Below are 23,915 nucleotides of genomic sequence, written 5' to 3'. Positions count from 1 at the left end.
TTTCATTCCTCTTTTCTCCCGCCTGTGGAACAAACTCCCACACTCCCTTCAATCCCTCTCCTCCCTCCAGGTCTTTAAAACAGCTGTTCACCACCATCTCTTATCTTCCCCCATCCATAACCTTGATCTTTTCTACCCCCACTAATTCACCCCAGATCCACCTTGTTTGAAATTCCAACTTATTTCCTGGAAATCCTGGCAGTGTCCATATGTTTATACCTCTCCCACCCCCCCCCCCCTTCACATGCCTCCCCCCCTTCACATGCCTCCCCCCCTTCACATGCCTCCCCCCCTTCACATGCCTCCCCCCCAAAGCCCTCTCCCTCCCACAGATCTCTCCATGTCTCCATGTCTCTCGGTCCCTGCTCTCAAATGTTGTGTTTGTGTCCTTCCCCCTCTCTCCCCATCTTGTCTACCGCTCCCGATGTTATTTGTTTTATGTGTCTGTTTGTCTTTCTGTGTGATTAATGTTCGCTCTTTCACGAGCCTCGATCTTGTATACAAAAAAAAAAAAAAAAAAAAAAAAAAAAAAAAAAAAAAAAAAAAAAAAAAAAAAAAAAAAAAAAAAAAAAAAAAAAAAAAAAAAAAAAAAAAAAAAAAAAAAAAAAAAAAAAAAAAAGTGCCCCTTGCAAATCGACAATAATCGGGTGTATCTGGGAAAAGAAATGTATTGACGAAACAAAAGGCATACCCACCATCGACTTCATACAAAAAGTACACCAACCAATGACTTTAGCATGGACTAAGGCTCAGAGGTCCGTTTTGACCACAGAATGGTCTTCAACTGTGACAATGAAAGACACATTCTCCAAACCTTAACTTACTCAAGAGGTGGGGTGGATGTGCTGTGACAATGAATGACACATTCTTCAAACCTAAACTTACTCAAGAGGTGGAGTGGATGTGCTGTGACAATGAATGACACATTCTTCAAACCTTAACTTACTCAAGAGGTGAGGTGGATGTGCTGTGACAATGAATGACATATTCTCGAAACCTTAACTTACTCACGAGGTGAGGTGGATGTGCTGTGACAATGAATGACACATTCTCGAAACCTTAACTTACTCAAGAGGTGGAGTGGATGTGCTGTGACAATGCATGACACATTCTCCAAACCTTAACTTACTCAAGAGGTGAGGGGGTTGTGCTGTGACAATGAATGACACATTCTCCAAACCTTAACTTACTCAAGAGGTGGAGTGGATGTGCTGTGACAATGCATGACACATTCTCGAAACCTTAACTTCGTCAAGAGGTGAGCTGGATGTGCTGTGACAATGAATGACACATTCTCGAAACCTTAACTTAGTCAAGAGGTGAGGGGGATGTGCTGTGACAATGCATGATACATTCTCCAAACCTTAACTTACTCAAGAGGTGGGGTGGATGTGCTGTGACAATGAATGACACATTCTCCAAACCTTAACTTACTCAAGAGGTGAGCTGGATGTGCTGTGACAATGAATGACACATTCTCGAAACCTCAACTTACTCAAGTAGTGAGGTGGAGTGGATGTGCTGTGACAATGCATGACACATTCTCCAAACCATAACTTACTCAAGAGGTGGAGTGGATGTGCTGTGACAATGCATGACACATTCTCCAAACCATAACTTACTCAAGTAGTGAGGTGGTTGTGCTGTGACAATGAATGACACATTCTCGAAACCTTAACTTACTCAAGAGGTGAGGTGGATGTGCTGTGACAATGCATGACACATTCTCCAAACCTTAACTCACTCACGAGGTGAGGTGGATGTGCTGTGATAATACATGACACATTCTCCAAACCTTAACTCACTCATGAGGTGAGGTGGATGTGCTGTGACAATAAATGACACATTCTCCAAACCTCAACTTACTCACGAGGTGAGGTGGATGTGCTGTGACAATACATGACACATTCTCGAAACCTTAACTTACTCAAGAGGTGGGGTGGATGTGCTGTGACAATGAATGACACATTCTCCAAATAGTCCATGGGCCAGAGCAGATATCGGTACCACCTGGGGGGACCAAACCAAAGTAGTACTAAAATGTTTATAGGGTTGATATGAGTGTAATAAGATATGATAGCCTTTTGAGATAGGTAGCTTTGTCAATAATTTTTAAAACTCTTTTTTTTTTTGTCATTAGCGCCATTGTGTAATTTGCAAAAAATGAAAGATACGCCAGTGTCAAATTTCTATCTCCACCAATGTGGATTAAAACAATGCAAATAAGGTTATTTCCTTTTGATTAAAAAGCAAAATGCAAAATAAATGTGATTCACACTATTTTTTACATTGTATTGTGTTTACTGCCTGCAATAATTGTATTTATCTTCAGCTGGAAACTTAACATTTTGAATTACAGGTAGTTTTAAGCGTTTTTTCCCCACCAATTATACTTATATTATCTTTTCTTTCAAAACTAATATCTTAACCAATATTATCTTTTTGTATGTTACAGATAGTGTTGTACAGTGATCAGAGTGATGTCGATGGATCAAGGTACCACCCTGCCGAAGAAACGGCCGTGCACAAACTGTCTTATTCATTGCTCAGACGATGACTCTGATTCCCTGGTGACATTGAGGGACCTGGATTCATGGAAGGCTTTGCTCCGGGCTGCAGAGATCAGACAGCATGCCCCAGTCCTCGACTTGGCAAAAGGACTAAAAGAAGGGGAAGTACCTCAGGTACAGTACCATCGCAAATGCCGCAGCATGTTTACCATGAAGAAGTCTTTGGACTCGATCCTCTCCAAAGGTGCCAGTGCTGAACCCACAGAAGCTGCTTCCAGAAGATCATCATCCAGGACCAGGGATGCACCAAGTAGGCCTACTTCAAGACTGTATGACAAGATCTGCATCTTCTGCCAGAAGCCAAAATACATCAAAGGACAAAAATCAAGGGAACCTCTTATGCAGTGTCTTGAGTTACGAGCAGACGACACCATCCACAAGGCGGCAATAAAGAAATGTGATCTAAGAGTGCTTGCATTGCTGAGCAGAGACCTAGTTGCCGCAGAGGGGAATTACCACAAGACGTGCTACAAAGAGTACACAAGAAGAGTGTCTTCTACCAGCTCTTCAGAAGTACAACAGGAAGAGAGTGAGGCAGCAGATTATGAGGAGACAGAGAGACAAGCCTATGAGGAACTGTTCATGCATGTGAGGACTGAATTCCTCCCAAACCCTGAAATATTGCCTTTAACAGACCTCACAGCCAGGCTTGAGAGATCCATGAACTCCCATGGCATCACCCAGATCAAACCCTCGACAAAGAAGCATGTTCGTCGCAAGCTTGAAAGTGAGCTGGAAGGGTCACTTCACTTTGTCTCAAATGAGAAAGGAAGGGTGCTTCTCTATCCAGACAGCCTGTCAATGGATGACCTTTTCATGGAAGCCCACAACATGAAGCAAGATCTACGTGAAGCACAGTCTATCAAATCCATGGATGTCCTCACCAAAGCAGCCAAACAGCTGAGGAATCAGATCAAGAAACAAGATGTCCAACAGTCATGGCCACCTGATACACAGAAAAGTGTCATCCCTGAAGCTGTCACAAAGTTCCTGTATACCCTGCTGACTGGGGATACTGAGTGTGCAAATCCCTCTGAAAGAGTCCAGCGTCTTGCTGCTTCTTTTGGCAGTGATCTAGTCTTTGCTGTCACCTGTGGCAAGACTAAGCCACCCAAGCACATACTCCTCCCATTTGCTGTGAAGTCACTGACAGGAAACACAGAACTGATACGAAGTCTGAATCGTCTTGGCCATGCTATTTCCTACTCCCAAGTAGAGGAGATTGACACAGCTCTTTGTGTCCAGAAGCTGGAACGCTCAGCAGAGGACATACCACTGCCAGAAGACATGCATCCTGGTGTGTTTACCACCCTGGCCTGGGATAACATTGACCATCTTGAAGAGACACTGAGTGGAGAAGGCACCTCTCACAGGGTCAATGGCATTGCTGTCCAACCCAAAGTTGCAGGGCCCATGCCACAGAAGGTCCTACCTGCAGTCAGCAAATCCAAGAAGAGGAGCATCAGTCCTGCCCCATTGATGCTACCAACCTACAATGTTGGACAGCGAACTGGGCCACCTAAGACTGAGACCCTTGATTCCGACACAAACAAAGAAGTTCAAGATGCAAAGAAGAAGAACCATGTATGGCTCCTGACTCGAATGTCAGATCCTGAGAACCAGACCATAAGCAGCTGGACAGGGTTCAACATCCAGATCCGCAATGATGTGACAGTGATCCAGGACACTGTGACCTACCTTCCCACAATCGATGCTCCTGCAACTGAGATGTCAACTGTGAATGACGTACTGGAGCAAACACTTGGCATCATGCAGTCCTTACAGCTCAACAAGGTCGTCTGTGTGTTTGACCAAGCACTCTTTGCCAAGGCTGCTGAGATTGTGTGGAAACATGACAAATTCAAGAACATCATCATCAGGATGGGCGTCTTCCACACAATCTGCAACCTCCTGTCCATCCTAGGGAAGAGATTTGAAGATGCAGGACTCAGAGATGTGTTTGTTGAATCAGGTGTCATTGCAGAAGGGTCTGTGGCTGGGCTGATGGAAGGTCCGGGCAGTTAGAGCACACAAGACTGCATATGAAGCACTGATGAGGCTTGCCTGGAAAGGCTTCCTTCTGTGGATAGAGAACACTCATCCTGAAGACAGCCAACACCTAGAAGAAGCCCTGAAGAGCATTGGAGAGTTCCACAACAATGTTTGCCAAGCATCCTTCCAGGACCTGATGACACTGATTAACTTGGCAGTGTACAGTCATGTATGAGAGTGTGTATCACGGTAACAGAAATTTCAATTTTGACTTGGGTTATTAAGTGATGACATGATAAGTGACATATTGGTTTTATTTTATTATTTAGGCTTTTCTAAACAGAATAAGGGTGTGAATCCATGTAAATATAAAAAGTTCTTTGAAATGACATTGCCAGAAGTAACAACATTGAGTGTATGAACACATTTATTTCAATTTACCTTCAAGTGTGTGAAACATCCCAGTTCATAAAAAGACACATTTTAAGATTGTTTTCAACTGAAAAATAACTCAAAATGTACTTTTGACTCTTTCCTAACTATCTTAATAAAGTTGTTATTCTTAGAGTAAAGTACAAGGAAAAACGTGTGTTTCGTCTTTTTTGCGCAGGGTATGTTTACATATGAGGTGATAACCACCATTAAGCTATGCATCTACAAAGGCTATCATACCAAAATGTAAACTAGGGACATCTAGCAAGCTGAAAATAGCAATTTGGTTTGGTCCCTCTGGGTGGTACCAATATGTGAAAATTGGGGTCTGGCCTCAAGGACTAAAACCTCAACTCACTCAAGAGGTGAGGTGGATGTGCTGTGATAATGCACGACACATTCTCTCAACCTCAACTCACTCAAGAGGTGAGGTGGATGTGCTGTGACAATGAATGACACATTCTCCAAACCTTAACTTACTCAAGAGGTGAGGTGGATGTGCTGTGACAATGAATGACACATTCTCCAAACCTCAACTTACTCACGAGGTGAGGTGGATGTGCTGTGATAATACATGACACATTCTCCAAACCTCAACTTACTCACGAGGTGAGCTGGATGTGCTGTGATAATGCATGACACATTCTCTCAACCTCAACTCACTCAAGAGGTGAGGTGGATGTGCTGTGACAATGAATGACACATTCTCCAAACCTTAACTCACTCACGAGGTGAGGTGGATGTGCTGTGACAATGAATGACACATTCTTCAAACCTTAACTTACTCAAGAGGTGGGGTGGATGTGCTGTGACAATGAATGACACATTCTTCAAGCCTTAACTTACTCAAGAGGTGGGGTGGATGTGCTGTGACAATGAATGACACATTCTCTAAACCTCAACTCACTCAAGAGGTGAGGTGGATGTGCTGTGACAATGCATGACACATTCTCCAAACCTCAACTTACTCACGAGGTGAGGGGGATGTGCTGTGATAATGCATGACACATTCTCTCAACCTCAACTCACTCAAGAGGTGAGGTGGATGTGCTGTGACAATGCATGACACATTCTCCAAACCTCAACTTACTCACGAGGTGAGTTGGATGTGCTGTGATAATGCATGACACATTCTCTCAACCTCAACTCACTCAAGAGGTGAGGTGGATGTGCTGTGACAATGAATGACACATTCTCCAAACCTTAACTCACTCACGAGGTGAGGTGGATGTGCTGTGACAATGAATGACACATTCTCCAAACCTTAACTTACTCAAGAGGTGGGGTGGATGTGCTGTGACAATGAATGACACATTCTTCAAGCCTTAACTTACTCAAGAGGTGGGGTGGATGTGCTGTGACAATGAATGACACATTCTCCAAACCTTAACTTACTCAAGAGGTGAGGTGGATGTGCTGTGACAATGAATGACACATTCTCCAAACCTTAACTTACTCAAGAGGTGGGGTGGATGTGCTGTGACAATGAATGATACATTCTTCAAGCCTTAACTTACTCAAGAGGTGGGGTGGATGTGCTGTGACAATGAATGATACATTCTTCAAGCCTTAACTTACTCAAGAGGTGGGGTGGATGTGCTGTGACAATGAATGACACATTCTCCAAACCTCAACTCACTCAAGAGGGGGAGTGGATGTGCTGTGACAATGCATGACACATTCTCTAAACCTCAACTCACTCAAGAGGTGAGGTGGATGTGCTGTGACAATGCATGAGACATTCTCCAAACCATAACTTACTCAAGTAGTGAGGTGGTTGTGCTGTGACAATGAATGACACATTCTCGAAACCTTAACTTACTCAAGAGGTGAGGTGGATGTGCTGTGACAATGAATGACACATTCTCCAAACCTCAACTTACTCACGAGGTGAGGTGGATGTGCTGTGATAATACATGACACATTCTCGAAACCTTAACTTACTCAAGAGGTGGAGTGGATGTGCTGTGACAATGCATGACACATTCTCCAAACCTTAACTTACTCAAGAGGTGGGGTGGATGTGCTGTGACAATGAATGACACATTCTTCAAACCTTAACTTACTCAAGAGGTGAGGTGGATGTGCTGTGACAATGCATGACACATTCTCCAAACCTCAACTTACTCAACAGGTGGAGTGGATGTGCTGTGATAATACATGACACATTCTCCAAACCTCAACTTACTCAAGAGGTGAGGTGGATGTGCTGTGACAATACATGACACATTCTCGAAACCTTAACTTACTCAAGAGGTGGAGTGGATGTGCTGTGACAATGCATGACACATTCTCCAAACCTTAACTTACTCAAGAGGTGGAGTGGATGTGCTGTGACCATGAATGACACATTCTTCAAACCTTAACTTACTCAAGAGGTGGGGTGGGTGTGCTGTGACCATGAATGACACATTCTTCAAACCTTAACTTACTCAAGAGGTGGGGTGGATGTGCTGCGACAATGAATGACACATTCTTCAAACCTTAACTTACTCAAGAGGTGGGGTGGGTGTGCTGTGACCATGAATGACACATTCTTCAAACCTTAACTTACTCAAGAGGTGGGGTGGATGTGCTGCGACAATGAATGACACATTCTTCAAACCTTAACTTACTCAAGAGGTGGGGTGGATGTGCTGTGACAATGAATGACACATTCTCCAAACCTTAACTCACTCACGAGGTGAGGTGGATGTGCTGTGACAATGAATGACACATTCTCCAAACCTTAACTTACTCAAGAGGTGGGGTGGATGTGCTGTGACAATGAATGACACATTCTTCAAGCCTTAACTTACTCAAGAGGTGGGGTGGATGTGCTGTGACAATGAATGACACATTCTCCAAACCTTAACTTACTCAAGAGGTGGAGTGGATGTGCTGTGACAATGAATGACACATTCTCCAAACCTCAACTCACTCAAGAGGTGAGGTGGATGTGCTGTGACAATGAATGACACATTCTCCAAACCTCAACTCACTCAAGAGGTGAGGTGGATGTGCTGTGACAATGCATGACACATTCTCCAAACCATAACTTACTCAAGTAGTGAGGTGGTTGTGCTGTGACAATGAATGACACATTCTCGAAACCTTAACTTACTCAAGTAGTGAGGTGGTTGTGCTGTGACAATGAATGACACATTCTCGAAACGTTAACTTACTCAAGAGGTGAGGTGGATGTGCTGTGACAATGCATGACACATTCTCTAAACCTCAACTTACTCAAGAGGTGAGGTGGATGTGCTGTGACAATGCATGAGACATTCTCCAAACCATAACTTACTCAAGAGGTGGAGTGGATGTGCTGTGACAATGCATGACACATTCTCCAAACCTTAACTCACTCACGAGGTGAGGTGGATGTGCTGTGATAATACATGACACATTCTCCAAACCTTAACTCACTCACGAGGTGAGGTGGATGTGCTGTGACAATGAATGACACATTCTCCAAACCTCAACTCACTCAAGAGGTGAGGTGGATGTGCTGTGACAATGAATGACACATTCTCCAAACCTTAACTCACTCACGAGGTGAGGTGGATGTGCTGTGATAATACATGACACATTCTCCAAACCTTAACTCACTCACGAGGTGAGGTGGATGTGCTGTGACAATGAATGACACATTCTCCAAACCTCAACTCACTCAAGAGGTGAGGTGGATGTGCTGTGACAATAAATGACACATTCTCCAAACCTCAACTTACTCACGAGGTGAGGTGGATGTGCTGTGACAATACATGACACATTCTCGAAACCTTAACTTACTCAAGAGGTGGGGTGGATGTGCTGTGACAATGAATGACACATTCTCCAAATAGTCCATGGGCCAGAGCAGATATCGGTACCACCTGGGGGGACCAAACCAAAGTAGTACTAAAATGTTTATAGGGTTGATATGAGTGTAATAAGATATGATAGCCTTTTGAGATAGGTAGCTTTGTCAATAATTTTTAAAACTCTTTTTTTTTTTGTCATTAGCGCCATTGTGTAATTTGCAAAAAATGAAAGATACGCCAGTGTCAAATTTCTATCTCCACCAATGTGGATTAAAACAATGCAAATAAGGTTATTTCCTTTTGATTAAAAAGCAAAATGCAAAATAAATGTGATTCACACTATTTTTTACATTGTATTGTGTTTACTGCCTGCAATAATTGTATTTATCTTCAGCTGGAAACTTAACATTTTGAATTACAGGTAGATTTAAGCGTTTTTTCCCCACCAATTATACTTATATTATCTTTTCTTTCAAAACTAATATCTTAACCAATATTATCTTTTTGTATGTTACAGATAGTGTTGTACAGTGATCAGAGTGATGTCGATGGATCAAGGTACCACCCTGCCGAAGAAACGGCCGTGCACAAACTGTCTTATTCATTGCTCAGACGATGACTCTGATTCCCTGGTGACATTGAGGGACCTGGATTCATGGAAGGCTTTGCTCCGGGCTGCAGAGATCAGACAGCATGCCCCAGTCCTCGACTTGGCAAAAGGACTAAAAGAAGGGGAAGTACCTCAGGTACAGTACCATCGCAAATGCCGCAGCATGTTTACCATGAAGAAGTCTTTGGACTCGATCCTCTCCAAAGGTGCCAGTGCTGAACCCACAGAAGCTGCTTCCAGAAGATCATCATCCAGGACCAGGGATGCACCAAGTAGGCCTACTTCAAGACTGTATGACAAGATCTGCATCTTCTGCCAGAAGCCAAAATACATCAAAGGACAAAAATCAAGGGAACCTCTTATGCAGTGTCTTGAGTTACGAGCAGACGACACCATCCACAAGGCGGCAATAAAGAAATGTGATCTAAGAGTGCTTGCATTGCTGAGCAGAGACCTAGTTGCCGCAGAGGGGAATTACCACAAGACGTGCTACAAAGAGTACACAAGAAGAGTGTCTTCTACCAGCTCTTCAGAAGTACAACAGGAAGAGAGTGAGGCAGCAGATTATGAGGAGACAGAGAGACAAGCCTATGAGGAACTGTTCATGCATGTGAGGACTGAATTCCTCCCAAACCCTGAAATATTGCCTTTAACAGACCTCACAGCCAGGCTTGAGAGATCCATGAACTCCCATGGCATCACCCAGATCAAACCCTCGACAAAGAAGCATGTTCGTCGCAAGCTTGAAAGTGAGCTGGAAGGGTCACTTCACTTTGTCTCAAATGAGAAAGGAAGGGTGCTTCTCTATCCAGACAGCCTGTCAATGGATGACCTTTTCATGGAAGCCCACAACATGAAGCAAGATCTACGTGAAGCACAGTCTATCAAATCCATGGATGTCCTCACCAAAGCAGCCAAACAGCTGAGGAATCAGATCAAGAAACAAGATGTCCAACAGTCATGGCCACCTGATACACAGAAAAGTGTCATCCCTGAAGCTGTCACAAAGTTCCTGTATACCCTGCTGACTGGGGATACTGAGTGTGCAAATCCCTCTGAAAGAGTCCAGCGTCTTGCTGCTTCTTTTGGCAGTGATCTAGTCTTTGCTGTCACCTGTGGCAAGACTAAGCCACCCAAGCACATACTCCTCCCATTTGCTGTGAAGTCACTGACAGGAAACACAGAACTGATACGAAGTCTGAATCGTCTTGGCCATGCTATTTCCTACTCCCAAGTAGAGGAGATTGACACAGCTCTTTGTGTCCAGAAGCTGGAACGCTCAGCAGAGGACATACCACTGCCAGAAGACATGCATCCTGGTGTGTTTACCACCCTGGCCTGGGATAACATTGACCATCTTGAAGAGACACTGAGTGGAGAAGGCACCTCTCACAGGGTCAATGGCATTGCTGTCCAACCCAAAGTTGCAGGGCCCATGCCACAGAAGGTCCTACCTGCAGTCAGCAAATCCAAGAAGAGGAGCATCAGTCCTGCCCCATTGATGCTACCAACCTACAATGTTGGACAGCGAACTGGGCCACCTAAGACTGAGACCCTTGATTCCGACACAAACAAAGAAGTTCAAGATGCAAAGAAGAAGAACCATGTATGGCTCCTGACTCGAATGTCAGATCCTGAGAACCAGACCATAAGCAGCTGGACAGGGTTCAACATCCAGATCCGCAATGATGTGACAGTGATCCAGGACACTGTGACCTACCTTCCCACAATCGATGCTCCTGCAACTGAGATGTCAACTGTGAATGACGTACTGGAGCAAACACTTGGCATCATGCAGTCCTTACAGCTCAACAAGGTCGTCTGTGTGTTTGACCAAGCACTCTTTGCCAAGGCTGCTGAGATTGTGTGGAAACATGACAAATTCAAGAACATCATCATCAGGATGGGCGTCTTCCACACAATCTGCAACCTCCTGTCCATCCTAGGGAAGAGATTTGAAGATGCAGGACTCAGAGATGTGTTTGTTGAATCAGGTGTCATTGCAGAAGGGTCTGTGGCTGGGCTGATGGAAGGTCCGGGCAGTTAGAGCACACAAGACTGCATATGAAGCACTGATGAGGCTTGCCTGGAAAGGCTTCCTTCTGTGGATAGAGAACACTCATCCTGAAGACAGCCAACACCTAGAAGAAGCCCTGAAGAGCATTGGAGAGTTCCACAACAATGTTTGCCAAGCATCCTTCCAGGACCTGATGACACTGATTAACTTGGCAGTGTACAGTCATGTATGAGAGTGTGTATCACGGTAACAGAAATTTCAATTTTGACTTGGGTTATTAAGTGATGACATGATAAGTGACATATTGGTTTTATTTTATTATTTAGGCTTTTCTAAACAGAATAAGGGTGTGAATCCATGTAAATATAAAAAGTTCTTTGAAATGACATTGCCAGAAGTAACAACATTGAGTGTATGAACACATTTATTTCAATTTACCTTCAAGTGTGTGAAACATCCCAGTTCATAAAAAGACACATTTTAAGATTGTTTTCAACTGAAAAATAACTCAAAATGTACTTTTGACTCTTTCCTAACTATCTTAATAAAGTTGTTATTCTTAGAGTAAAGTACAAGGAAAAACGTGTGTTTCGTCTTTTTTGCGCAGGGTATGTTTACATATGAGGTGATAACCACCATTAAGCTATGCATCTACAAAGGCTATCATACCAAAATGTAAACTAGGGACATCTAGCAAGCTGAAAATAGCAATTTGGTTTGGTCCCTCTGGGTGGTACCAATATGTGAAAATTGGGGTCTGGCCTCAAGGACTAAAACCTCAACTCACTCAAGAGGTGAGGTGGATGTGCTGTGATAATGCACGACACATTCTCTCAACCTCAACTCACTCAAGAGGTGAGGTGGATGTGCTGTGACAATGAATGACACATTCTCCAAACCTTAACTTACTCAAGAGGTGAGGTGGATGTGCTGTGACAATGAATGACACATTCTCCAAACCTCAACTTACTCACGAGGTGAGGTGGATGTGCTGTGATAATACATGACACATTCTCCAAACCTCAACTTACTCACGAGGTGAGCTGGATGTGCTGTGATAATGCATGACACATTCTCTCAACCTCAACTCACTCAAGAGGTGAGGTGGATGTGCTGTGACAATGAATGACACATTCTCCAAACCTTAACTCACTCACGAGGTGAGGTGGATGTGCTGTGACAATGAATGACACATTCTTCAAACCTTAACTTACTCAAGAGGTGGGGTGGATGTGCTGTGACAATGAATGACACATTCTTCAAGCCTTAACTTACTCAAGAGGTGGGGTGGATGTGCTGTGACAATGAATGACACATTCTCTAAACCTCAACTCACTCAAGAGGTGAGGTGGATGTGCTGTGACAATGCATGACACATTCTCCAAACCTCAACTTACTCACGAGGTGAGGGGGATGTGCTGTGATAATGCATGACACATTCTCTCAACCTCAACTCACTCAAGAGGTGAGGTGGATGTGCTGTGACAATGCATGACACATTCTCCAAACCTCAACTTACTCACGAGGTGAGTTGGATGTGCTGTGATAATGCATGACACATTCTCTCAACCTCAACTCACTCAAGAGGTGAGGTGGATGTGCTGTGACAATGAATGACACATTCTCCAAACCTTAACTCACTCACGAGGTGAGGTGGATGTGCTGTGACAATGAATGACACATTCTCCAAACCTTAACTTACTCAAGAGGTGGGGTGGATGTGCTGTGACAATGAATGACACATTCTTCAAGCCTTAACTTACTCAAGAGGTGGGGTGGATGTGCTGTGACAATGAATGACACATTCTCCAAACCTTAACTTACTCAAGAGGTGAGGTGGATGTGCTGTGACAATGAATGACACATTCTCCAAACCTTAACTTACTCAAGAGGTGGGGTGGATGTGCTGTGACAATGAATGATACATTCTTCAAGCCTTAACTTACTCAAGAGGTGGGGTGGATGTGCTGTGACAATGAATGACACATTCTCCAAACCTCAACTCACTCAAGAGGGGGAGTGGATGTGCTGTGACAATGCATGACACATTCTCTAAACCTCAACTCACTCAAGAGGTGAGGTGGATGTGCTGTGACAATGCATGAGACATTCTCCAAACCATAACTTACTCAAGTAGTGAGGTGGTTGTGCTGTGACAATGAATGACACATTCTCGAAACCTTAACTTACTCAAGAGGTGAGGTGGATGTGCTGTGACAATGAATGACACATTCTCCAAACCTCAACTTACTCACGAGGTGAGGTGGATGTGCTGTGATAATACATGACACATTCTCGAAACCTTAACTTACTCAAGAGGTGGAGTGGATGTGCTGTGACAATGCATGACACATTCTCCAAACCTTAACTTACTCAAGAGGTGGGGTGGATGTGCTGTGACAATGAATGACACATTCTTCAAACCTTAACTTACTCAAGAGGTGAGGTGGATGTGCTGTGACAATGCATGACACATTCTCCAAACCTCAACTTACTCAACAGGTGGAGTGGGTGTGCTGTGACCATGAATGACACATTCTTCAAACCTTAACTTACTCAAGAGGTGGGGTGGATGTGCTGTGATAATGCATGACACATTCTCTCAACCTCAACTCACTCAAGAGGTGAGGTGGATGTGCTGTGACAATGAATGACACATTCTCCAAACCTTAACTTACTCAAGAGGTGGGGTGGGTGTGCTGTGACCATGAATGACACATTCTTCAAACCTTAACTTACTCAAGAGGTGGGGTGGATGTGCTGCGACAATGAATGACACATTCTTCAAAGCTTAACTTACTCAAGAGGTGGGGTGGATGTGCTGTGATAATGCATGACACATTCTCTCAACCTCAACTCACTCAAGAGGTGAGGTGGATGTGCTGTGACAATGAATGACACATTCTCCAAACCTTAACTCACTCACGAGGTGAGGTGGATGTGCTGTGACAATGCATGACACATTCTCTCAACCTCAACTCACTCAAGAGGTGAGGTGGATGTGCTGTGACAATGAATGACACATTCTCCAAACCTTAACTCACTCACGAGGTGAGGTGGATGTGCTGTGACAATGAATGACACATTCTTCAAACCTTAACTTACTCAAGAGGTGAGGTGGATGTGCTTTGACAATGAATGACACATTCTCCAAACCTTAACTTACTCAAGAGGTGGGGTGGATGTGCTGTGACAATGAATGACACATTCTTCAAGCCTTAACTTACTCAAGAGGTGGGGTGGATGTGCTGTGACAATGCATGACACATTCTTCAAACCTTAACTTACTCAAGAGGTGGAGTGGATGTGCTGTGACAATGCATCACACATTCTCCAAACCTTAACTTACTCAAGAGGTGGGGTGGATGTGCTGTGACAATGCATGACACATTCTCCAAACCTTAACTTACTCAAGAGGTGGGGTGGGTGTGCTGTGACCATGAATGACACATTCTTCAAACCTTAACTTACTCAAGAGGTGGGGTGGATGTGCTGCGACAATGAATGACACATTCTTCAAACCTTAACTTACTCAAGAGGTGGGGTGGATGTGCTGTGACAATGAATGACACATTCTCCAAACCTTAACTCACTCACGAGGTGAGGTGGATGTGCTGTGACAATGAATGACACATTCTCCAAACCTTAACTTACTCAAGAGGTGGGGTGGATGTGCTGTGACAATGAATGACACATTCTTCAAGCCTTAACTTACTCAAGAGGTGGGGTGGATGTGCTGTGACAATGAATGACACATTCTCCAAACCTTAACTTACTCAAGAGGTGGAGTGGATGTGCTGTGACAATGAATGACACATTCTCCAAACCTCAACTCACTCAAGAGGTGAGGTGGATGTGCTGTGACAATGAATGACACATTCTCCAAACCTCAACTCACTCAAGAGGTGAGGTGGATGTGCTGTGACAATGCATGACACATTCTCCAAACCATAACTTACTCAAGTAGTGAGGTGGTTGTGCTGTGACAATGAATGACACATTCTCGAAACCTTAACTTACTCAAGTAGTGAGGTGGTTGTGCTGTGACAATGAATGACACATTCTCGAAACGTTAACTTACTCAAGAGGTGAGGTGGATGTGCTGTGACAATGCATGACACATTCTCTAAACCTCAACTTACTCAAGAGGTGAGGTGGATGTGCTGTGACAATGCATGAGACATTCTCCAAACCATAACTTACTCAAGAGGTGGAGTGGATGTGCTGTGACAATGCATGACACATTCTCCAAACCTTAACTCACTCACGAGGTGAGGTGGATGTGCTGTGACAATGAATGACACATTCTCCAAACCTCAACTTACTCAAGAGGTGGGGTGGATGTGCTGTGACAATGCATGACACATTCTCCAAACCTCAACTTACTCACGAGGTGGGGTGGATGTGCTGTGACAATGCATGACACATTCTCCAAACCTCAACTTACTCACGAGGTGAGGTGGATGTTCTGTGATAATGCATGACACATTCTGCAAACCTCAACTTACTCAAGAGGTGGAGTGGATGTGCTGAGACAATGCATGACACATTCTCCAAACCTCAACTTACTCAAGAGGTGGGGTGGATGTGCTGTGACAATGCATGACACATTCTCCAAACCTCAACTTACTCAAGAGGTGGAGTGGATGTGCTGTGACAATGCATGACACATTCTCCAAACCTCAACTTACTCAAGAGGTGGGGTGGATGTGCTGTGACAATGCACCAAACCTCAACTTACTCAAGAGATGAGGTGGATGTGCTGTGACAATGCATGACACATTCTCTAAACCTCAACTTACTCAAGAGGTGAGGTGGATGTGCTGTGACAATGCATGAGACATTCTCCAAACCATAACTTACTCAAGTAGTGAGGTGGTTGTGCTGTGACAATGAATGACACATTCTCGAAACCTTAACTTACTCAAGAGGTGGAGTGGATGTGCTGTGACAATGCATGACACATTCTCTAAACCTCAACTTACTCAAGAGGTGAGGTGGATGTGCTGTGACAATGCATGAGACATTCTCCAAACCATAACTTACTCAAGTAGTGAGGTGGTTGTGCTGTGACAATGAATGACACATTCTCGAAACCTTAACTTACTCAAGAGGTGAGGTGGTTGTGCTGTGACAATGAATGACACATTCTCGAAACCTCAATTTACTCAAGAGGTGGAGTGGATGTGCTGTGACAATGCATGACACATTCCCCAAACCTTAACTTACTCAAGAGGTGGAGTGGATGTGCTGTGACAATGCATGACACATTCTCGAAACCATAACTTAGTCAAGAGGTGAGGGGGATGTGCTGTGACAATGAATGACACATTCTCCAAACCTCAACTCGCTCAAGAGGTGAGGTGGATGTGCTGTGACAATGCATGACACATTCTCCAAACCTCAACTTACTCAAGTAGTGAGGTGGAGTGGATGTGCTGTGACAATGCATGACACATTCTCCAAACCTCAACTTACTCAAGAGGTGGAGTGGATGTGCTGTGACAATGCATGACACATTCTCTAAACCTCAACTTACTCAGGTGAGGTGGATGTGCTGTGACAATGCATGAGACATTCTCCAAACCATAACTTACTCAAGTAGTGAGGTGGTTGTGCTGTGACAATGAATGACACATTCTCGAAACCTTAACTTACTCAAGTAGTGAGGTGGTTGTGCTGTGACAATGAATGATACATTCTCGAAACCTTACCTTACTCAAGAGGTGAGGTGGTTGTGCTGTGACAATGAATGACACATTCTCGAAACCTCAATTTACTCAAGAGGTGGGGTGGATGTGCTGTGACAATGCATGACACATTCTCCAAACCTCAACTTACTCAAGAGGTGAGGTGGATGTGCTGTGATAATACATGACACATTCCCCAAACCTTAACTTACTCAAGAGGTGGGGTGGATGTGCTGTGACAATGCATGACACAATATCCAAACCTCAGCTTACTCACGAGGTGAGGTGGATGTGCTGTGATAATACATGACACATTCTCCAAACCTCAACTTACTCACGAGGTGAGGTGGATGTGCTGTGATAATACATGACACATTCTCCAAACCTCAACTTACTCAAGTAGTGAGGTGAGGTGGATGTGCTGTGATAATACATGACATTCTCCAAACCTCAACTTATTCAAGAGGTGAGGTGGATGGGCTGTGATAATACATGACACATTCTCCAAACCTCAACTTATTCAAGAGGTGGGGTGGATCTTGGTGACAGAAGAAGGCGGTGGGGTATTAATCAGTGACCGGGTTTACAGATGAGGGAAATGTATGTGAAAAGTGAACATGATTTGGTTGCTTTAGAAATTTTACAGATGCGTGTGCCTCTGGTTTCCTCGATGCTTGAAAACATTTTCTTGGGCATACTAAGTATGCACACATTTTTTTCATATTTCTGAACAGTGGAATCAAAGTATTGTTGCTCGAAATGGATTTTCATCTTTTATCTTGTTTTTTTTAATGTCTTTGCTGTGAACAGCACAACTGGCAGGATTACCTGAGTGATGGGCTGCATCTGTCTCCTGCTGGGCAAAGGTTTCTGGCGGAAGCCCTTTGGACACTATTGGAGCCGCTTCTGGCTGATCTTCCATCAATTCTACCACGATGGGACGCAGTAAACCATGAAAGACCTGAGGACAGCCTGCTTACATGGCCACAGTCTGACTGAAAGAAAATACCAATATGCAATTGTTTGTCGACGTTTCATGGAGTAATCAAAACTGCATTCCGAGATATTGTTTTTGTGTCTTGTTTGTCTATTGTGCATCCTTTCAAAACAAATCTATATTGTAAGAGGGCTGTGTGTATGTGTATGTGTGTGTGTGTCGCCATATTTCTGAGAGATGGTCAAACAGATCCTTGTCCAACTTTCAGAGGTTCATCAGTGAGTGCTGGCGAGTGTTTTAGGCCTCCATAAAAAAAGAATAAAAATTTAATTTCGTCAAAATGTCAACAAGATTAGAACAGCACCAGGCAATGCCGAATGCTTCTACTCATATTTTATAAAAGACCGATTAGAGGTAGAATGTTTGGATTAAGACATCACAGGGAAATTGCAGGTTGTTGTGAAATAAAATGTTTCTTTGCAAGTAATAAATGCACATCAGGCTATTGGAAATGTGATTAAATATTCTGAGACAAAATGACTTATGAGGACATGTTGTCGTGTCATGGATTGAGATAGATGAGCCAAAGGGGAGAAGAATCCCACTTCTCTCTTTTTCTTCTTTAAGGTCCCAATTATTCCCACTTTATTGTGGGGTTGGCTGGGGAAAGGTTTTGGCACAATAGTCAGGTTCACTATGTTAACAAATATAATTTCGTTCAAAATTTTGGTAGATTAGCAAACCTGTACATTTTTGGAATATTCAGAGCATGGAGAATCTGAAAATCAATGTTGGCATTTGCACAGACACCTGCATGGCCGCCATTTTGGATTTTGAAAATGGCCGCCATAAAATACATATTTAGCGCGATCTCGGCTTCTAGTCAACCTAGAGACTTAATTAAATATGCTAATCCTATGTTTTCTGGGTCAAGGAATCCAATAAAGGCCTCAAAATAGTGCTCAGGATTATAGAAAAGCAACAAACAAAGGTAATTGAAAACCATTGTCTTTATATTTGTGATATAACTGTATTACATAATACATGATATTGCAAGTCCTTTGAAGTTATAGGTTGTTATAGGAAGTTATAGGTAGTATCAGATTGAACTATAAGTCCTATACACAGGATCTACGAGGTCTATACCGTTCAGGAATATGCTTTTACAGATCTTCATCACTGTCCTGAGGGTCATTTTCGCAAAGGTGTCGACGCAAATGTAAACATTAATTTTTGGATTCCTCGTGCTCTGAATATTCCAAAAATGTATAGTTTTGCTAATCTACCAAAATTTTGAACGAAAAAACATAGTGAACCTGACTACAAGTCTTTCGTGAACTGGCTGGCCAGGCCTGATGCTTGACTAAGCAGTTCGGGCAGGAATTTGTAATTTGTTGAAGGTGCTGGTGATAGCTCGTCTACTCTTGATGAAGGACACCGTAGGATCTCACATCCACCAACAAATGCCGGCAGATGGGATGCCGTGTTTAACGTCCATCTGAGGGACGGCACACATTGATGAATCATCCTGCATGACGGTTTACCGCTGGGTCAGGATTCAAACCCAGGCGAGACAGCGTTTGAGGCGAGTGGGCATACGTTGAGGCCATCCACCCATCCCAATCCCGCTTCTGTATTAAAGGGGTTAAAATCCCTTTGTATGACAAGGGTTGTTCAAATGTTTGGGAACGAGATTTAACAGTCCAAGGTATGCCAACTTTTATTGTTCAATCTCGTGTTCCTTCGATTTGATGCATTTCCTCCGTTTGTCCTTCAAGCTTTCTACATCAGTCATTTTCAGAACGCTTATTCAGCCATGTCTTGGTTGTTTCAGTCAATTCCTGATTGTTGGCAAATTGGCCAGGCAGGACTTCGCTGTGTAGAGAGGAAGGGAATGGGGGGAGTTATGGCAGTTTTGAGAAGGCTATATATAGTCAATCAGCAGCATCCCAGAAAATTGAATGCATAATCTTGTCACAAGAGAATTTGGTGTTAAATATGAGGTTGGTGGTGATCCCCAGCATGAATTCCAATTTAGTTTCGGGATCAAAGTGGTGAGGCCATGTTTCATCATCAATTCCCAGATGATTGATAAGTCAGATGGATCCGTGTTGAACTGTTTGAGACATGGGAGCTCTCAATATTGAAGTGCCAACTTTCTTGGGACCCATCTCACTAAGACCTTGGGCATGGCCGAGTGTTTATGGATGAGGGCAAAAGCAAAAACCTTTATTATATGTTCTGTGTGTTAGCTCTTACACCAGCCTCGACTTAGTATACCAAAAAAAGAAGGGAATGGGGGGAGTTATGGCCTTGAGAAAATCCGAGTTCTTTAGCTATTTGAGTGTGGTGATCCTTTGTGATTAATCTCAACATAGCCTGGTGTTGGCTTCACAGATAAGGTGGCTGGCTTGAAATATTAGGGTCCTGAGTTGAGTTAACGCCAGGTGGGTCGACTCAGCCTGTCATCCTTCCGAGTTCAGCAAAACGATTACCAGGTGACTGATTATTGAGAGGCATTGCATCAGCGGCAGCCACGCCCCCAGAAAGTGATACATCCAGCAGCCAAAGGCTGCACATGAACCACCAATGATCTTTGATCTTTTCCATGATCTTTCCTGGGAAAACCACATTTCAAATCTGGCCTCCAAAGCCAGTCGCCGACTGGGCATCCTCCGTCGTGCGAAGTCCTTCCTTGGCACACCTGAGCTCCTCACCACATACAAGGCTTTCATCCGCAGCTCAATGGAATACTGCTCTCCCCTCTGGGCTGGTGCTCCTGCCTCGCACCTAGCTCGTCTTCACGCTGTTGAAACCAAAGCGTTCAAAATCATTGGAATCTCCCGTGATGAAGCTACCTCCGAGGGCCTTTCACTTACTCACCGCAGGCAGGTTGGTTGTCTTTCTGTCTTCTACCGACTCCTCTCCGGCCTTGCTCCTCCAGCTCTCTCTGGGCTCTGTCCCCCAAATATTCCTACAGGTCGCACAAGATCTGCCTGCAACCCTCTTATGGTTAAACTGCCAAAATCAAGACTCTCTGCTCACCCTCACTCCTTCATTCCTCTTTTCTCCCACTTCTGGAACAAACTCCCTCACTCTCTTCAATCCCACTCCTCCCTCCAGGTCTTTAAAACAGCTGTTCACCACCATCTCTTATCTTCCCCCATCCAAAACCTTGATCTTTTCTACCCCCGCTAATTTCACCCCAAATCCACTTTTTTGAAATACCAACTTCTTTCCTGGAAGTCCTTGGTGTCCTTGTGTTTATACTTCTCCCACACCCACCCCCTTCCCACACCACCTCCCCCCAAGCCCCCTCTCTCCCACACATTCCCGATGTCCCTGCTCTCAAATGTTGTGTTTATGTGCTTCCCCTTCTTCCCCATCTTGTCTACCGCTCCCCTTTTTATACACTTTGTTTGTTTGATTACTCCCACTAGGGAGTAAAGCATTCGATCGTGTCCGTGTGTGTGTGTGTTCGTGAACAAGATATCTGGAAAAGTTCTGAACGGATTTGGATGAAAGTTGGTGGGATGATTGCCCTTGGGATAAGGATGAATTGATTAGTTTTTGGTGAAGCTCAGGATATTATTCCGGATCCAGGAATTTTCTGAAGAATTGTTTGCCATTGGAAGATAGGGCTCTTTTTTTTTTAACATTATCTTCTATATATTCTATATTTAACATTGTGATATGAAAATAGTTTTCATATTTGTTGTAAATGTAGTTTAAACTCGTGGTTATGCTTTAGAGTGGTGTATTTTGTTAGAAGCGTCGTCTTCAATGTTCTTTTTTTTTAAAATAAAGATATATTCTGTCATTTTAAAACCACCAAAGTGTGTATTCGGTCTCCCCGTTTCATAAAATGTATCGTTTGATACGTATAATGCTTTAAAACTGTTTTTTTGTGTTTTTTTTTTAACCTCAGAAGAGATATCAACATTTTGATTTACCTTAGCGAATGTCAATCGCGGTGTCAGTATTTGATGAACTTATAAAGACTTCGGTGAGTTATAAGTGTGACAAGCATGTGCACGGGATTCTTCCCAGAAGAATGAGTGGTCGCATTAGCTTGTACGACTTAAAATGAGCGAGTTTTGTTTTCACGTTTGGGCCAGTTTTACATGTTGTATCCCTAAGGAATGAAACGAACGTTTTTCCTGGCTTACAATTTTATTTGAAGTCACACATGCCTCAAAATACACTCACTTATATAGAATTGAACGCTGAATCCGAAAATGTAAGTGAAATTGCCTTGCTTTTTTAAACATTATCTTCTATATATTCTAAATATATAATCTGTGCAGTGTGTCTTGTGTTGTCACTGAACTACTCCTCAAACTTTTGTCAAATCGTACTATTCCAACTTGACCCACGGCGGGAGTTTGCGCTCTACTGAGTGGCGTTCTAGTTTGTTTGTGTGATAAATGTTAGCTCTTTCACGAGCCTCGATTATGTATACAAAAAAAAAAAAATGTCAACCTCGGAAACAGTTTGTGGGTCGGCCACGTCTGCTGGCTATCCTGACCTGAGGTCGTACCTCCACCAGGTTGAACAGTTTATGTTTTGTATCCCACTGATAGGCTGGAGCTGGATCCGGACCTCAACCAAAATCGAATCGGCTTGTTCTTGTCGCCTAACCAACTCATCCACCAAGTTTTGTCATAAATCCACAACTTTTTGAAATATCCTTCTGTATATCCTTTATTTGATTGGTTTTTTATATCGTTTTTGGCCATCTCAATAGTGATGAATCATTAAAATTTAGCATCCGGATCTTCACCAAAAACTAATCAATTCGTCCTTGTCACACATCCGACCTCTCCACCAAATTCCGTCCATAGCTTGAGATATCCTGTTCACAGACTGACAGATGGGTAAAACAGAACGTCCATCCACCTTCGGTGGCAGAGGTAACGGGCCTGAATAAAGTCACCTTTCATGATACAGTAGCACCGATGCATATCAGAGGGAACGAGCAAATACTTCAATTTGATTGGGACTGCACTCTACAAGAAAGATCCCTGGTTGTATGCCACAGTCCTGATGGTACGGATGACCCAGACTGGAAATTGTGTTGCGAATCACGCCAATATGAATGCTGCACACCTTAGCCGTGATATAACCAGACCTTTCATTCACCCAGGTATTCCACACAACACAAAGGAGTTTAAAGCATTTGTGCAACAGGTTCTAACATTCCGAGCTTCAGTAGTTAAAATGAACAAATATTCTCACTTTGAACCAAGTAATTCGGACTCAGCGCTGAGATACACCGACTACGAAGAGGTTGCTTAAGTTCAATGTCGTGAGATTAGTTCCTCACAGTCGCTTTCAAACGAGAAGTTTAGAAGGTCGATCACCTGTTTCAGAATGGGCAGAAGATGAAGGAGAGCTTGAGTCTATTAATGAGAACCTGAACCTTTCAGTTGTAATCCTCTACCTTGAGCTGTGTAGTTTGTGGTGGAATCCTTATCTGGTCTGGTCCTACTACAAATATTCATCTGAGGGCCTTTTCGGGCGGCAAGATATTGTGTGAATGAGTACACCGTTTCTAGATGGAACAATAAGCCGAGCTGCTGGCATTCAACCAGAGGCAGGGTGTGTTGCACCTTGTCTAAAACAAATGCTCAACATCACGTGATGTTTTGGAAATAATGAGCAAAAGATGTTCAATCATTTATTTCCCAACATAAAAGGATAATCATCTCTACCATAACTTACCCACTGCACCCCTCCTCCTCCTCCCCCTCCTCCTGTTATTCCACCTCTGCATAAAGATTATTCACATCGTAAATTTGTGCAGTCCAAAAGAAAATAAATTTAACAAAATTATCCATAAAGGTTTGCCATACAAAATAACAATTGCAAAAGTTGGGTGA

At 43.4% G+C, this 23,915-nt stretch overlaps 1 protein-coding gene across 1 annotated transcript in view; it reads left to right on the top strand.

Annotated features, from left to right (window-relative positions):
• The window catches only part of IAH1 (isoamyl acetate hydrolyzing esterase 1 (putative)), a 61,334-nt gene extending 42,761 nt beyond the window's left edge, over positions 1 to 18,573 (top strand). Inside the window, exon 7 of the mRNA XM_068120889.2 lies at positions 17,907 to 18,573. Coding sequence (XP_067976990.1) covers positions 17,907 to 18,095 — 189 coding nt within the window. The 3' untranslated portion in view covers positions 18,096 to 18,573. The remainder of the gene's footprint in view (positions 1 to 17,906) is intronic.
• The last annotated feature ends 5,342 nt before the right edge of the window (positions 18,574 to 23,915 follow it).

The sequence above is a fragment of the Myxine glutinosa genome, chromosome 6, assembly GCF_964187855.1.
Source record: "Myxine glutinosa chromosome 6, kmMyxGlut1.1, whole genome shotgun sequence".
Taxonomy (NCBI): Eukaryota; Metazoa; Chordata; class Myxini; order Myxiniformes; family Myxinidae; genus Myxine; species Myxine glutinosa.
Note: the sequence above shows the minus strand (reverse complement) of the source record. Positions and strands in the feature narration are given on the sequence as shown.